The 14,591-nt window shown below is 41.9% G+C and overlaps 2 protein-coding genes across 4 annotated transcripts in view; one reads left to right on the top strand and one right to left on the bottom strand.

Annotated features, from left to right (window-relative positions):
• The first annotated feature begins 80 nt into the window (after positions 1 to 80).
• Positions 81 to 1,838, top strand: mrpl2 (mitochondrial ribosomal protein L2). Its single transcript, XM_061285614.1, has 8 exons — positions 81 to 186; positions 324 to 409; positions 484 to 661; positions 757 to 898; positions 974 to 1,089; positions 1,170 to 1,280; positions 1,441 to 1,514; positions 1,587 to 1,838. The coding sequence occupies exons 2-8, from the start codon at positions 338 to 340 to the stop codon at positions 1,794 to 1,796; spliced, it is 903 nt and encodes a 300-aa protein (XP_061141598.1). The 5' UTR covers positions 81 to 186; positions 324 to 337; the 3' UTR covers positions 1,797 to 1,838.
• zmp:0000000755 (phosphofurin acidic cluster sorting protein 2) overlaps positions 1,825 to 14,591 on the bottom strand; it is a 33,711-nt gene continuing 20,944 nt past the window's right edge. For 2 of the 3 annotated variants that reach the window (XM_061285603.1, XM_061285605.1), the window contains exons 8-25: positions 14,354 to 14,413; positions 12,811 to 12,962; positions 12,558 to 12,651; positions 11,817 to 11,900; positions 10,500 to 10,627; positions 10,229 to 10,361; positions 10,026 to 10,130; positions 9,821 to 9,927; positions 9,063 to 9,217; positions 8,884 to 8,994; positions 8,254 to 8,356; positions 7,002 to 7,034; positions 6,075 to 6,117; positions 5,919 to 5,961; positions 5,554 to 5,692; positions 5,208 to 5,431; positions 4,384 to 4,497; positions 1,825 to 4,199 (exon numbers count right to left, since the gene is read on the bottom strand). In XM_061285603.1, the coding sequence (XP_061141587.1) occupies positions 4,084 to 4,199; positions 4,384 to 4,497; positions 5,208 to 5,431; positions 5,554 to 5,692; positions 5,919 to 5,961; positions 6,075 to 6,117; positions 7,002 to 7,034; positions 8,254 to 8,356; positions 8,884 to 8,994; positions 9,063 to 9,217; positions 9,821 to 9,927; positions 10,026 to 10,130; positions 10,229 to 10,361; positions 10,500 to 10,627; positions 11,817 to 11,900; positions 12,558 to 12,651; positions 12,811 to 12,962; positions 14,354 to 14,413 (1,944 nt within the window). In that variant the 3' untranslated portion in view covers positions 1,825 to 4,083. The remainder of the gene's footprint in view (positions 4,200 to 4,383; positions 4,498 to 5,207; positions 5,432 to 5,553; positions 5,693 to 5,918; positions 5,962 to 6,074; positions 6,118 to 7,001; positions 7,035 to 8,253; positions 8,357 to 8,883; positions 8,995 to 9,062; positions 9,218 to 9,820; positions 9,928 to 10,025; positions 10,131 to 10,228; positions 10,362 to 10,499; positions 10,628 to 11,816; positions 11,901 to 12,557; positions 12,652 to 12,810; positions 12,963 to 14,353; positions 14,414 to 14,591) is intronic. The other variant, XM_061285604.1, reaches the window with a different exon arrangement.

Below are 14,591 nucleotides of genomic sequence, written 5' to 3'. Positions count from 1 at the left end.
AATGGCTCTGCAAGCTATTTTAGAAACTGTTAAATTGCCGAGGGCTCAACAATAAACCAACATTGAATGAACGTTTACTGCGTCGTCCGGATACACGTCATTATCATGCGACCCGGTTCTTTGCACTTACCGTACCCACGAAGGACGGACCAGGGAGAAAATTGTAATGAAGTGAACCGGATAGAGGTTTGTTTTTCATTGATTACCAAATTTCGTTTATGATATTAACTTTGTATATGACGAATGCAATATCAGAGCGTATAAAATATGTCTCATAACCTCGCCAAGTAGCCCCACACAGTACTAGTTTGAATTCTATGCAGCTTTTAAAGGAGTAATGGCGATGACTTGTTTGAGTCGAGCCCTGAGTTCCCTCTTCATCTCCCCGCCTGGCTTGCTATGCTCTCAGGTCAGCATCTTATATCACAAGGAACAAATGACAACATTGCAAGAGGCTATTGTGCAGTTTTCTTGTGTTCACAGGTCAACTTGAGTGCTTTGGCATGTGTGCCAGTCTTATTACCTGCATCCAGTGCAGCTCCATGCCGGGGATTCCTCACTACAGCCTCTCTGGAGCAGAACAGAACACGGTGGAAGCAGATCGAGAAGTACACAGTTCGACCGATAGGGATGAAAAAGACTGGAGGAAGAGATCACACCGGTATTAAAAATTGGCCATGAATAGTTGTTTGTTTCTATCTGGCCTGTTAAGAGTTTACAATAATGGTAATCGGCACCTGTTTTGGTGCTCCTCAGGTAAAATCAGCGTACATGGCATCGGCGGAGGCCACAAACAAAGGTACCGCATGATTGACTTCCAACGTCTCCGATATGAGGAAGATAAAGGACGGGATCCCTTCGATGAGAAGGTTGTTCAAGTACGATATGACCCGTGCAGGTGAGCACTCTCCGCTTTTCAAAGGGTCAAATTAGTTGAGGACTGCCCTCATCCGGTGTGCTGTGGTCTCTCTAGGTCAGCCGACATCGCCCTCGTGGCTGGAGGCAGCCGCAAAAGATGGATTATTGCGACAGAGAACATGCAAGCGGGAGACATCATTAAAACATCGCCCGTCATTGCACGCATGGCAGGTAGGAAAGGAATAGCAGTCATTAACAGTAGTCATACACCCAGAGAGTTCTGTTGCAAGGAGGAATTGCTTGTTTTACAGTGTCAGCAAATGAGGGCGATTCCTACCCACTGGGAGCACTTCCTGTCGGCACCCTGGTCAACAATCTGGAGGTACAACCTGGGAGAGGATCACAATATATTCGAGCTGCAGGTAAATGCTTTGCAATGGAAATAATCTGTATTTTCCTCACAATATCCATTCAATATAAAGGGAATATTTTAAGTTATTTAACATCTTTTAAGTGGCCCTCCCAATCGAATGTGATGGCTTAAATTAGTGACTTTGTCGTACATATAATTGTCTTGATCAGGCACAAGTGGTGTTCTGCTTCGTAAAGTCAACGGAACAGCCATCGTTCAGCTTCCGTCAAAACGTCAGGTTCAGGTGAGCTCACGTGGTGTAACATGACGACAAACCCTAAAGGTAATCTGCTAAGAAGTCAATGGCAACACGCAGGTACTGGAGACGTGCATGGTGACGGTGGGCCGCGTGTCCAACGTGGACCACAACAAAAGGATCATCGGCAAAGCGGGTCGCAACCGCTGGCTCGGTATCCGCCCGTCAAGCGGTCTGTGGCAGAGGAAGGGAGGCTGGGCCGGACGCAAGATTAAACCGTTGCCGCCAATGAAGAGTTATGTCAACCTACCCTCCATCTCAGCTAACTGAATATGACATGATTGGAATAAAGGAATGCTTGTTTGTACAGAAGATTACAAATTTTATTAAACACAGCTGTTTGTGAGAGCATGGAAAGAAAAAATATATATAAAAATCCCAAACATATTTACAACTATTGTAAAACATGCAGAGTAACTTATATTCTTTTAGTGGTAAATTTAAAAATACTGTCACGTCCTTTAAAATAGGGTTTGTGCAAAGACACTGGGTGGCATCTGAAACAACAGGACCAATGAGAAGGCAAGGTGTCGTCGTTCTTGTTTTATCACTTAATGGTAGATTTAAGAGAAGTGTCAAAAGAGCAAAGCCTCTCATTGGTCCTGCCTTGTAAAACACCCCCATGCTACGGTAAAATTTAGGGCAAAGCTGGATTTTAGGTCTAATACATCACAACAAACTTGACACTTTTGCCCTTTGATTATTTCAAATCATTTGATAATTACCCCCCTGCTTCACAGCCAAAGTTCCATGATACATTATCTAAGGGCCAGTTGGTGTCCCAGCCAAGACAAGATGGTGACCCCTCTTAAAACGCAGGAGACGACCAAATCAGACTGCATAGTCTGCAGGCAGATGGCAGCTACAAAATAAGTGGCAAAAGGGGAAGTAACAGATGTGATGTGTTGAGGACACTCAAAGGAACTTGAAGCAATCAAACATACACTTGAGATAACCAGGAACCAGTCTTATCTCATCTATAGGTAGTGGTTTACATTTGAAAAGAAAAAAAAAAAACCCACCTCAAATCCAAACTGTCCCAATTTGGGTGTCAATAATAAACCACCTAAAAAGTGCATTACAAAATAAGGGAAATGTTGGAGAGTGTTGTTTTGAACAGAACGTCTTGAGTTGTGGAAACATACTGAATTTGGCATTTTGTCAAGAAATAAAGGTAAGCCATTTGTGCTTTCTACTTAGTTGGAAGCAAGTCACAATAATACATTTTATATATATTTATATACAGTACTTAAAAAAAAAAACTTTTCACTCTAGAAAAAGAAACAACACACAAAAGGCAGTTTGTCCATAGGATTTCACGTAACAATAGTTAGGGAGTACCATAAGTAGGGCACGCCTATTCACACACACGAGCAGGCAGTGATTTGGACATCTGGCAAGACTCCATCGACATTTCATTGTACTGTAATTGCATCACGCCTAGCGGTAATGTCAAAGCGGGTTTTCCAATCGCACCAACAATTATGTGCATCTACAGCCACAGTGTTGCTGTATTAAAATTGATTAGGACATACAAATATTGTGACTGATAACACAATTTGATCACTGCCAACAATCCAGTAATGCTAATACTGATCTCTACCACATTTGCGTGTAGGAGTTTCACTTCAAGCAGGCCAAAAGTTTCGTGGGACACAGCAACAAAGTTCATTTTGGCACATTTGCATTAAACGCGACGCCAAAGTGTCATAATCAGCCCGATGTCAGTTCACCCAAAGAGAATAACAATAAATCAGTTGGGTAAATAACAATTACAAACGTATCAGGGCTTAGAATAATCCATTTTGGCATTTAGCTCATAGGGATTTATTCTTTTTTTATCTCTTTATCTCTGTTTTTAAATAATTGTGTCACGTCTTCAGGACTGGGATCACTTGATGAACTTTTGAGTGCTAAAAATGTGCGTTAGTCAATAGCTACCTTCCAGAAAATACCGAAATGAGTTGTCTTTGTTGCTTTAAAGTACGCTAAAGCCAAGTCTTCGTTGTAGTTAGAATTTGGGGAGGAAAAAGAATAAAAGGACGAACTGGAAAAGAGAGGGTTTCTGTCAAGATTCACAGCAATATTCCAATGACTCACATGGCCTCAAAAATGTCACACACGCCACACTGCACATCACCATCGCACTCCGTTTTCTAGAAAGTAACAATACATGTAGGATTTCACAGAAATAATAACATGTTAACAAAAAAACAAAACAAAGTGCAAACATAGCTGCCATCGTCAAAATGTGGCAAATTGTCAAAGGACCTCCAAGGCGGTAGCACAACTTTTACAAAATAGTACTTGTTCTTTTTTTGTAGTGTGTAAAAAAACAAAAACAAAAAAAACAAACAACAGCCAACAACATCAAAAACTCCAGAAGGACAACATGAAGGTGTGTCTGTGTGTATTGAACACATGGATGTGAAGTCAGTAAGATTTCCACAGGAAAACTATCACTGCTGTTGGCTTTCCCTCAAATTCTGTGGAGTCTCTGGATGAGACAAGTGCAGCGCAGAAGAGTCTGGCGGTTCCAAGCGGATGGTTACCGAGGTCACACGGGTTTGGTGTAACCAAAAATTCCCACCGGGAAGTGCTTAACATGAGTTGGCCACTGGGCAGCAAGTTGGAAAAACTTCACGTCGTTCCACTCCACTCCGTCGATGGTGACTATCACAGATGAAAGAGTAATCAATCAATTAAGAAGGTTGCTGATAATTGGAGGATGATCTGGGGGCGGCTCATCAGTCAATTATCAGTTATCAGTTAAAATAAATCATTTTAGAAATTATAGACCATGGTAAAGGGTGTAGTGAATGTATAAACTAGTATCAACACCAGGGGGCAGTGTTACCTCTCAGCATGGTGTGCTGGTGCTTGGCAGTGCAGATCAACCTGCTGATTCCGTCGATCACTTGGCTCTTGGAGTCCAGCTCTTTCTCTTTCGGCTTCTTGCTGAGAAAAATAACTGGAGAGAGGAGCAGAGCATGTCATGTAAAGGTTTTTAAGATTTTCAGAGGAAATTGAACCCATGCTGCTTACATGGAAGTCGGACAAGTGAACCACAAGATCATCAATGATACTACGTTTACATTAATTGAGTTGTAGTTTTCAGAAAAAAAAGCAATTACAAGGAAAGAAAATGTCCTACAAGGCTAAAGACAAAATGTGAGGAAAACAATATTTCAAAAATAAAGTGTGAATTTTTTGAGGATGAAACAAATATATAAGAAAAAATGAATATTACAAGAATAAAGAGACATTCGAGGATCTTATCACATTACACTATAGTTTGTTTTTTCAAAAAACAAAAAAATCTCAACTGATCATTTTGTTTTATAATCAATTTAGCAGAGGTGACCATCAATATGCAAAAAAGTTAATTTTGGTTTATTATTATTTATTATTTGATTATTAGTGTGAGGAGGAATTTTGTTGTTACCCAATGAGGTTATGGCAGGTCTCGACATGTCTCAGGCTGTTGTTTGCATTTAAAGTTAAGTTAAAGTTTCACATGCATTCAAATTTATTCTCATGATATTCTGATTGTATACCATCATATATTTACTTTTTTTTTCCTTTCCCAGTTACCCCATTAGTTCATGTAAGGTTCCCATTTGTGAAATCATCGACATGTTCCGTTTCATCATGCACATCCCCCAGAGCTGCTCAATGTACCTTTCTTGTTCTTCTCCTTGGTGACAACAGTCATTGCCATGCTGGGTGGAGGGGTAATATCCCCCGCGCAGGGCAAGCGACTGACTTGGAGTGAGCGGAAGTTACTCTTCAGCGTGTTTTTTAGTCCCACGTCGCGCTTCTCGCCCTCTTTTTTCTTCTCAGGGCCTTGCCACGTCCAGTAGTCCACCTGCAAGCCCATCACTTCGCTGCCAGAACACGGAGAACTGCAAAAGGCAAACACTTTGAGGCACATACTCCAGCTGCTCAAACAATGAGGACAAAATGGAGAGTATTTTGCTCCTGTGTACAGAGTATTATAGGTTCAAGATAATTTTGTGTGCCTTACCCAGCTCCGGAAAGGGCAGTGGACACAGAGGGCGACTGTGGAGGTGTTCCCCCGATCTCCTTCCCATACGGACCGGCCGAAGGGGGGGTGGGGGACGCCAGGATGCTTGTGTTGCCCCCCATTGCATCGTCAGAATCCACTGTGAACACGATAAATCATCTCAAGCAACATCTCTAAAACATTTAGACCCTTTTTCATGGCCTTCAGAAGGAATTTGTGAAATGTGAGGATAAGCCGTTTGGAATCGTAATGAATGAATCTCGCCACTTTCAGGCTGTTCAAGGGGTTCTTAGGTCTCCAAAAAAATGAGTAAATCAAGTAGTCTATCGTTAAGTTAATTGACTTAGACTTTGGGTCTCACTTACCTGAGGTTGAGAGGCTTTGCTCCACAATTCCAACTTTAACAACCTGCAAGTGGAAAACAGCGATTCAGTATTAAAATTCATTTAGCTGAAATGAATTACATTTTCTTAATTGAATAAATAAGTAAATAAATAAATAAATGGGAAAACAGGTCTCACCCCAATAAATGGCACAAATTTCTGACAGGAGTCCTCATCAGGGCTGTGAGAAGACAACAAAGAGGCTGTTAGCATGGCGGGAGACAGGGGGCGCTTGGGGCACGACAACACTCCAAGGTGCAACACTCAATGATCCAGGACGGGAGATGGCACCATGGCCCATCGCAGTAGAAATGGCACATGAATGAGATCATCTTGGGGAGTGTATGAGATGAATGAGAGGACCGCTCCTTACAACAGACGTTTATTGGGAAACTGCTCTTGCAAAACAGGGCTCGAAGTGACTCTGTGGCTGCGAGCCATGAATTCAACACTGCATGCAAAATCACCAGAGTTGAATTTCATTTAGAGGTCACGATAAGAAGCATAAATGTACTGTAGTCTGCCGTTGGGAATTTGTGCAAACATCTTTTCAGTATAACAATCTGGGGCTCTCCAACTCCATGTGTAGGTTGTCAGTCTTACCGCCTCACACGTCTTGTTTCGTGGCACGACATCCGTTACCTTAAATACTACACTTCATGGATAAAAGTATTTGGACACGTGGTCATTACACCTATGGAAGATGGTCACCGCTTCGCAGGAACAGTACAACAACTTCCACTTGTCAGGGAGCGGCTGCTTACAAGATTTTGGATGGAGTGTGTCCCAAGACTTGACCCAACAATCAATATGCTTATTAGTGGGCCTTTCATGCTTACTGAAATATGAACCTGCAAACCAATCTTGAAGGATCATTTTGAGGTTGTTAGGCAATCATCACGGCAAGAACACCCAGGACACGGTAGGTCACACAAAATCCAGACAGGACGTGCAGATCGACATCATGGTGAGTATCAAATGGGAAAAGGAGTGTTAAGACACGGCAAACAGCGGTGAGGAGAATACAAGGGGGGGGGGCAAAAACCAAAGAGTCAAATTAGATACCTGATGTAAAAATCAAAATACAAACTTCTTTTCCTTGAATGCAAATCAAAGGTGGGGAAGGGGAAGAAGGAATGCAAAAAGTGTTAAACTGTGTATTTGGTTGCCTCTGACTAACAAGGAAGCCACTGACATTTGTATCAACTTGATTGCAAATGAACATGTCTGCTATGAAAGAACAACAAACTTCAGTGACAATTGATAACACGCGTCACAGCAACCCTGAGGTGTGTGTGGTAATTGATGACTCATTCGGTATGTTTGGATGCACGTTGTGTGTTACATTTTAATCCACAATTCCTGGCGGCAACTTTAGGGACACCTGCGCAATGTGCTGAGATCCAATATTAGGATCCAAAACGTCCGCCATTACAAAGAAGAATGCTTTCGTTTCGAGCGCCACTGTCTCCCTACAGTGGGTATTAAAAAAGACAACCCTATTAAAATGCCAATTCTTGAGGGGGACCCAAAAAAAAAAAAAAAAAAAAGAGTAATTTTGCCATGAACTTGATTTCACTCCAGCGTTGATGAAAAGAGAAGGAAAAACAGTTAGGGAGCTTGCAAGGGGAGGCAAGAGTAACATTTACAAAGCTGCAGGAATTTCTGCCAAGTATGTCCTCCATTTGATTTCGCGCATTCTTTATATAGGGTGGAAGGAAGGAATAAAGAAAAATGTAAGAAAATAAAACAAGTGGGGCTAAATCTAGCAAAAACATACGTACATGACGTCTCCGCAAAAAAATGGGAGATTGTTTTATAGCCATTGTATTCCTTTGTTCAGACAAATCGCTTAGAATTATCATTTTTCGTTATTTTTCAAATTTCAACTCAGCTTGAAGCAAACATGAGTGACCTAACACATGAGCTAGCGACATTTAAGATCTTGGTGCACTCATACTGTTTTATGGTTTGATGAAACCACGGTTTGTGGCCATAACATGTTTTTTGAAGAAGACTTTGTGGATCAAAAGTACTAGTAATATCAATACTTGGTATCTGTATCGGTGAAAAAACTTGTAATGGTATCGATCATAAAAAAAGTCATCCCAAACATTAGATTACGTTGATTGAAAGGCTAAATGATTGCTAATTCCTCAAACAGTTCCACAATTAGTCAACTCAATGAGAGGATTAAAGAGGACCATCATAATAAATTTGGAAATCACCCAGACAGACAAAGACATACATGCATATCCACAAACACACACTTGACGTGAAAATGCTTTTTGCGTCATATTTCTAGAGGTGACTTTACCTCTTCTGTTTGTAGGTGAGCATGGCTTCAGAGATGGGAAACTGGTGGGACACATTAGCACCGGCCAGATACTGAACAACCCGCCCTGCGACGTCAATGTTATCTGCATGTGGAGCAAATAAAACAAGTGGTAAACAACAGGATGTGGACAAATCATTGAATAGAATCACACTGGAGCGCTCGAAAGCAATCATTACTAATTGTGATTCAAAATACCGGATACAGGTGGCTAAGAGTAATTCAAAAAAGAGACTAGAAGAAAACTAAAGTGAGAAAAGTCCCGCCAAACATATGCTCTCATGATGATGTAATAAAGCAAGACATTTGCTTTCAATTTAATAAGCCTCCTAATTCAACATTTGGGGTTAAATGTTGAGCCTGTTAATCTTCTTACGCAGCTCCAGCGAGGGAGCAGGGTGGAGAAGTGATGCCGTGAAGCAGAAACATCGCGGCTATCTTTCGCAAATGGAAAACATCTTTCCATTCATCAGCCCCTGACCCATGCTGTGGCCCCACTTATTCCCTTTTTCAAGTTGACCAAATATCTGACCCGCCTCTATGCTTTTGTGGCCAGATAGCGGAGGTGTATGTCATCGCTGACCACGCGTGTCGGCATGAATTGCGTCCTACCTGAAGCGGGCCGTTCCGTCCTGCAGAACAGCTCCCTCCATGCTGTGTCCATAAAGATACTGTTGAACTTGCTGTCAAACGAGGCCACGTACTTGGCCAAGGGATGAGAGCCTGTGCAAAAGCAAATGTCAGACTACAGCGTGGGGCTCAATAAACAAATGGATTGGAATGGTTATTACCAATAGGGATGACCAGGAAACGTATGTAACTGAGCCAGTCAGGGGTCTTGTTGGCCAGCTGCTCCACAAAGAACCTCAGGATGGTGCTCAGGTAACTTTGGTCACCTGCAACTGCCACTTTCATTGTGGGCGGAGTCTGTGCATTGCAATTACAACTACAAGGGATAAGAGAAAAAATCATTTAGGACAATTATTTTCAGCATGGATTTAAAAAAAAAAAAAAAAAAAGAACCTGCCATGCCTGGTGTTGGTCAAAGTTTAGAATACAGCAGAAGGCAATTTAATGAACTGGTAATTTAAAATAATTTACATTTTTAGAAAGATCCCCTTGTGATAAGGAGACACATGCAAACTTCATTTTGGCAGTTGTGTAAAATAAAATAAAAATTAATTATTTAAATTTAAATTTATTATGTTGACAGCAATGTGGCGCTTGAGTGGAGGGGAGGGGGGAGGTATAATGGGTACTCTTTGCGATGCCATTTGAAGCAAAATCCCAAGAGACAATGCCGCTTATCAACTCCACAACTACTATGTGACATGGTCTCATCTGGAGTCAACTGAAAATATAGAGAAAGCTAGGTTGAAATTGAAAATGAGAATAAAGTAACACAGCTTGGCATACAAACGCCATACGTTTCCGGGAGAAGACAGCTGTGATGAATATCCGGGACAGCATTTTGCCATGTAAGATGAAGTACATTTTGCTGACCTATTCGCTGCAGCCATGATTCATGAGTAGTCATGAAGCAACTCACAATCTCTGGATTCGAGTAACGATGGTGTTGAAGGCAGCCTGGACATCTGCAGCTGAGCAGGTGGACACAATGGGCTGGGCTTGGTCATGGAGCAACTCTGCAACATACTGCATGGTAACAACACACAGATGTTATTCAAAGAGAGTGACTGATAGGTTTGAAAGAAAGAAAGATGTCAAGCGTCCAAGCTAAGCTATTGACTGACCTGTCCTTGCCACTCCAGAGTGTTGATGAGAATGATGCTCTCTGGCAAGCGTTCATCAGAGATAAGGATCTGGTTCAATTGGTCATACACAGACTTCCTGGGGACCTTTTGGATGAATCAGTAGCATGGAATCAGAACGTGATACATACCACATTGTATTTAAGCTTAAAATAAAAAAAAAAAGCACATTTTAGCTTGCGTACCTGTGGTATGAGTCTTGAGTCTGGGGAGCACTCGCTATCTATACTGCTGGTGCGGTCACTTTGGGCCTTGGAATTCTGTCTGTCTTTCATGGAGGTGCTGCGTGGACGTCTCTGTAGTCTGTTCTCCATTTTACTGAAAAGACCAAGAACAAGAATCTTAGCAGGAAGCTATAAATAAGAATGCAGCTGTTAGTCATGCATGCAATAGCGATTGTGCGAATTGAGAAAGACGTTGCGTGCACAAATCCAGATGCGGGGCTCGGCGGAGTACCTTGGAGACATGTGGTTTTGGGATTCGGTCTTGCAAAGCTTGCCAACAGTGCTAGTCATCCGTTCAGTGTTGACGTCCCAGCTGCTCACCTCCCCTGGCCCTGGCCCGCTGTCATCGGTCTCTGGCTCCTAAGCCAAAAAGAAGAAAAGACAGTGCTGATGTTCATCACATAAGAGTTTGTGTCAAGCCTCGGTTGTTCTCCCAAGCGCCTACTTTGCATCTTGTGAAAGATTTGGAGATAGCATTTTAGAGTTGTGGAAAAGGAGCTAGGTCAGAATGTTTTGGCCCCGTAATGAGAGGAAAAAATTGCAGTATTTGAGATGTTGAGTTTGAAGAAAAGATTACTGGTTCGAGGCAGAGGGGCTTGGCAAAACTGCACTTGGAAGAGGGAGAGCCAAAATAGAGACAAATAAGCAAGCATGGGAAACAACACATTTTCAAGCCTATCTACAGTTGATCTTGCAAGCGGCTGCCTCGTCTGATCTTCTGATTGGGGCTAACGCTGTCAATTATTTTTTCATGATTATAATTCATCAAGCATCATATCTTGAACAATCCCAGAATGTGCAAAGCTATATGTGCAGAACACGACCCACCGCATGGTTTCAAAAGTCCATCTTCAACTTCTTTGGAAACCTGTGCACAATTTCCATTGTACGACAAACAAAAGAATGCTTCATTGGAGATGACAATAACGTACCCCACTGGGCATCGTCTGATTGTTTAATTTGATTGTCCTTGCATCATAAAGTTGTGGACGAAACAATTTGGTAACAACAATGAGGTCTGCTCAATTAGCTCTTAACTGTCAGCTGTCTTTGCCAAATGGTGGTTGCACAAAGCAACTTTTCTGGCTCAGACCACTCTTATTATTTGACTGTGGGGCCTTTTTGCTTTATGACTAATATTGTACCTAGACCATTAATGACATTTGATTATTCGGGAAAAAACGTGCAATCTGATACCTTCCAATTCTACCTACTTCAACTATAATATTTGCTGGACCCTTATATTTGTAGCTCATAATAAAGCTGTAAGTTTTAATTTCGCAACTAGAACATCCTGAAACCAACCAAGGAATTAAAAATATTTCAAATATTTTTCTTAATTGAATGAACTATTTTAATCGATGCATCGTGACGTGTGTAGAATCCCTGGCTTTGCACGGCCCCCACCCCATCTTAGCTTCTTCCCGGAAAACACCCACGGGGGGCAAAGCGCACTCCAGTTTCAAGGGTAAGGGTGGGGAAAAGAAAAATGGAGAACACTATGCTCACGGGACATTAGGGCAAAGAAAGTGCTGTACCAAAAACATACCCCAATGGTTGTGTCTATGATGCTGTCCTCTTGATAGCGGGCCCCTTGCGCTTTACATCTGTCCACGGTGAGAAAGTCTCCACTCTGAATAGTAAAAAACACAAATTCTTGCGATTGTTTTCATCCACTGCTTTGCTATTTGTGTTTGACCTGAGACACTTATTTGACAAAATGGACGACTATTTACTTTGTGGAATGTTCTATGCTCTTTTGTCCAAGCTAAAATGGATTCCAACACATTTATAAACATCCCACACTTGTCCTCCCCGTCACAAAGTCAGACACAACACGTCTCTGTCTTACTCTTCCGCTTTTGTCCCCAACCGGTCATAAATCTGGGTGGGAATGCTTCATCCAATCTTCTCTCCGAGCATGGGGGCATATTTGCGTGTGTTTGCATGTGTACGTCTTGATGATGGTGCAGAGGTCATATGGCGTCAGTCTCTATAAATACTCCATGGGTGAACCAGGGTGGGACATCTTATCCACCAGCTCTACATTTTCATCATTCCCAACATTTTGTAGCATGGTTCTTGGGAATCCCAGAACCATTCAAGGCAACGGAGCCGCCAGGCATTTTACACACTGCCGCGGGGGGAATTACTTTACATAACACTGTTAACCACATGACCCAATCCAGCATAACAAGAAGGAATAACTTTATGGCTATTCAGCAGGGCTGAAAAGAACCAGAGCAGGTTGTTATTGCTATAACAACTGAGGGCCTGGTGATCAACTTACAGCATATAACAGCTCTCTCGGTTGACTTTTTTGGCTGTGTATGCTTCCGATCTCTGTCTGGGAGCTGGAGTGAGACATTCCCTCGAAAAACGGCCTGTAAAAAAAAAAAAGAAAAAAAAAAAAGAAATTGGACGTTCCGAATAAAAACAGCTCCATCGCTTGGAACAATCTGGTCGTTTAATTAATAATTGGGGAGTTGAAGATTGATTACACTTTAATTTGTTACACGGAAACAGAATGAGGGCAAACTCACTTAAGCTTAGGCTTGGGTGTGCTCAAGACACTCTCATTGTCCTCCATCTCGGGCCCGCTGTCACTCTGGTTGTACACCTCCAGACTGTCGTAGAGTAAGTCCAAATCTTCCTCTACTTCCTGGGTCTGGTCGACCGGGTCAGAGTCCAAGACCTGCCAAACACGATAGACATATTGTCAACACATGAGTAAGCTTGTAAATATCAGAGATTAAAAAAAATAATAATAAAGGGGGGGGGGGGGGGTGTTTGACCTTCGCTAATCACTTGTACGGCTCTGCTGATCAGATAAACAATTGTCGAAAACGATGACTGAGTGCTATGAAAAGGAGAAACTGTTAAAACCACTACATCCATGACTGAAAGCTAGCCAATCAGATGTGCAATGCTAAAAGAGACCTGCAGTGATGAACTTTGATCTGCAGTCTTCACAGTGGGGATGCGTACGTATCATAGGAAGTGCACACAGGCAGGCTTTGGGACTAATCGGGTGATTAATGCCACTCCACAAGTGCAAGAGCTGTCAGGGAGCAGATAAACACAGTCTGTCCTTTTTCTACCTCCTCGGCTTTGTATTTATAGAACGGCGGCCGTGCATGCTGTCCGGCCAAAAGGAAGGGATTAGTGACAACCAGTGTGATAAAGATCATCAGGCTAACTGAGGACTGGCCAAACACAGTCAGAACGCAGTGAGTGACTCAGAACGACACCGTTGACTTCCATTAATATAAACTGGGCATTGATCGCTCGGGTGAAGTCGGCCGGTGTTCAATTTGATCATCAGTGAACTGTGACTGGCAAATTGGTCTCCAAACAGTCTCAGTCAAGAGTAAACACTCAACGGTAAAACAAACAGGCCCACTGACAACAGCATCAGAATAGAGGTTTGTTTTTTAGCAGTGTGTGAGCAAATCCTAAAAACAAAGCGGATCGTCAAGATTTGACGACACAATAGTTTCTTATCCTTTCCCACAGATTATGTGCAAATTGATATCTTGGAATCGGTGTCTAAGTCCGCTGTTGAAACAAATACAAGCCATTCATTTGAAAGGCATGTATTATATGTTCTATATACTGCATTGATTTAAAAAGACTCCTAGAATGGACATTGGAAATCTAAACACGATCCAACATTTACCATTAGATGAAGTCGTGGAGATTAAAGCCCTTAATGGATTCAGCATACAAATCGTTGCTGATGGCAATTTATGAATCATACATCCATGAGTGGAGTGGGGGATAATGCAACCAAGCACCATAATGATGCTCCAAGCTCGTTTGTTTTCATAGGCAATTCTTCGCCTGTCAGGAATACATTAGCAACAACCTAGCTTGCTGTTTAACGGGTCAGTACGGATATCTTTTCCTACAGCAAATGAATGACTTGTCTTATTTAAGGCTATAATTTCAAGCAGAGGTTACAAGAAATCCCATATGGGTGTTGTGTTACCCTCTAAGATTCACTTTTATGTGTTTTTGCTTCAACCTTGAACACATTCTCTTGGGTATCAATCAAATCAACTTATAAAAATAAAAAAACCTCACCTCATCGGTTACCTTGAACCTCTTTAACAAGGCCACAAATTTTTGCTTGAAGTTTGGTTGCTATAACAGAGACAAACACAATTGTACACAGGTTGAAAGCACATTTCTGCTATAGTGAAAATAGCAATCATTCCAATTCATAAATTCTCCCAAGAACCATCTTGCGGATTACACATCGACCACAACAATCATTTTAGTTGACTCCACTGAAACCACTGATCTCATTTACATGCTACTC

The sequence above is a fragment of the Syngnathus typhle genome, linkage group LG8, assembly GCF_033458585.1.
Source record: "Syngnathus typhle isolate RoL2023-S1 ecotype Sweden linkage group LG8, RoL_Styp_1.0, whole genome shotgun sequence".
In the NCBI taxonomy this organism is placed as follows: Eukaryota; Metazoa; Chordata; class Actinopteri; order Syngnathiformes; family Syngnathidae; genus Syngnathus; species Syngnathus typhle.
The sequence above is the reverse complement of the archived record's forward strand: the minus strand, read 5'-3'. Positions and strand labels throughout refer to the sequence as shown.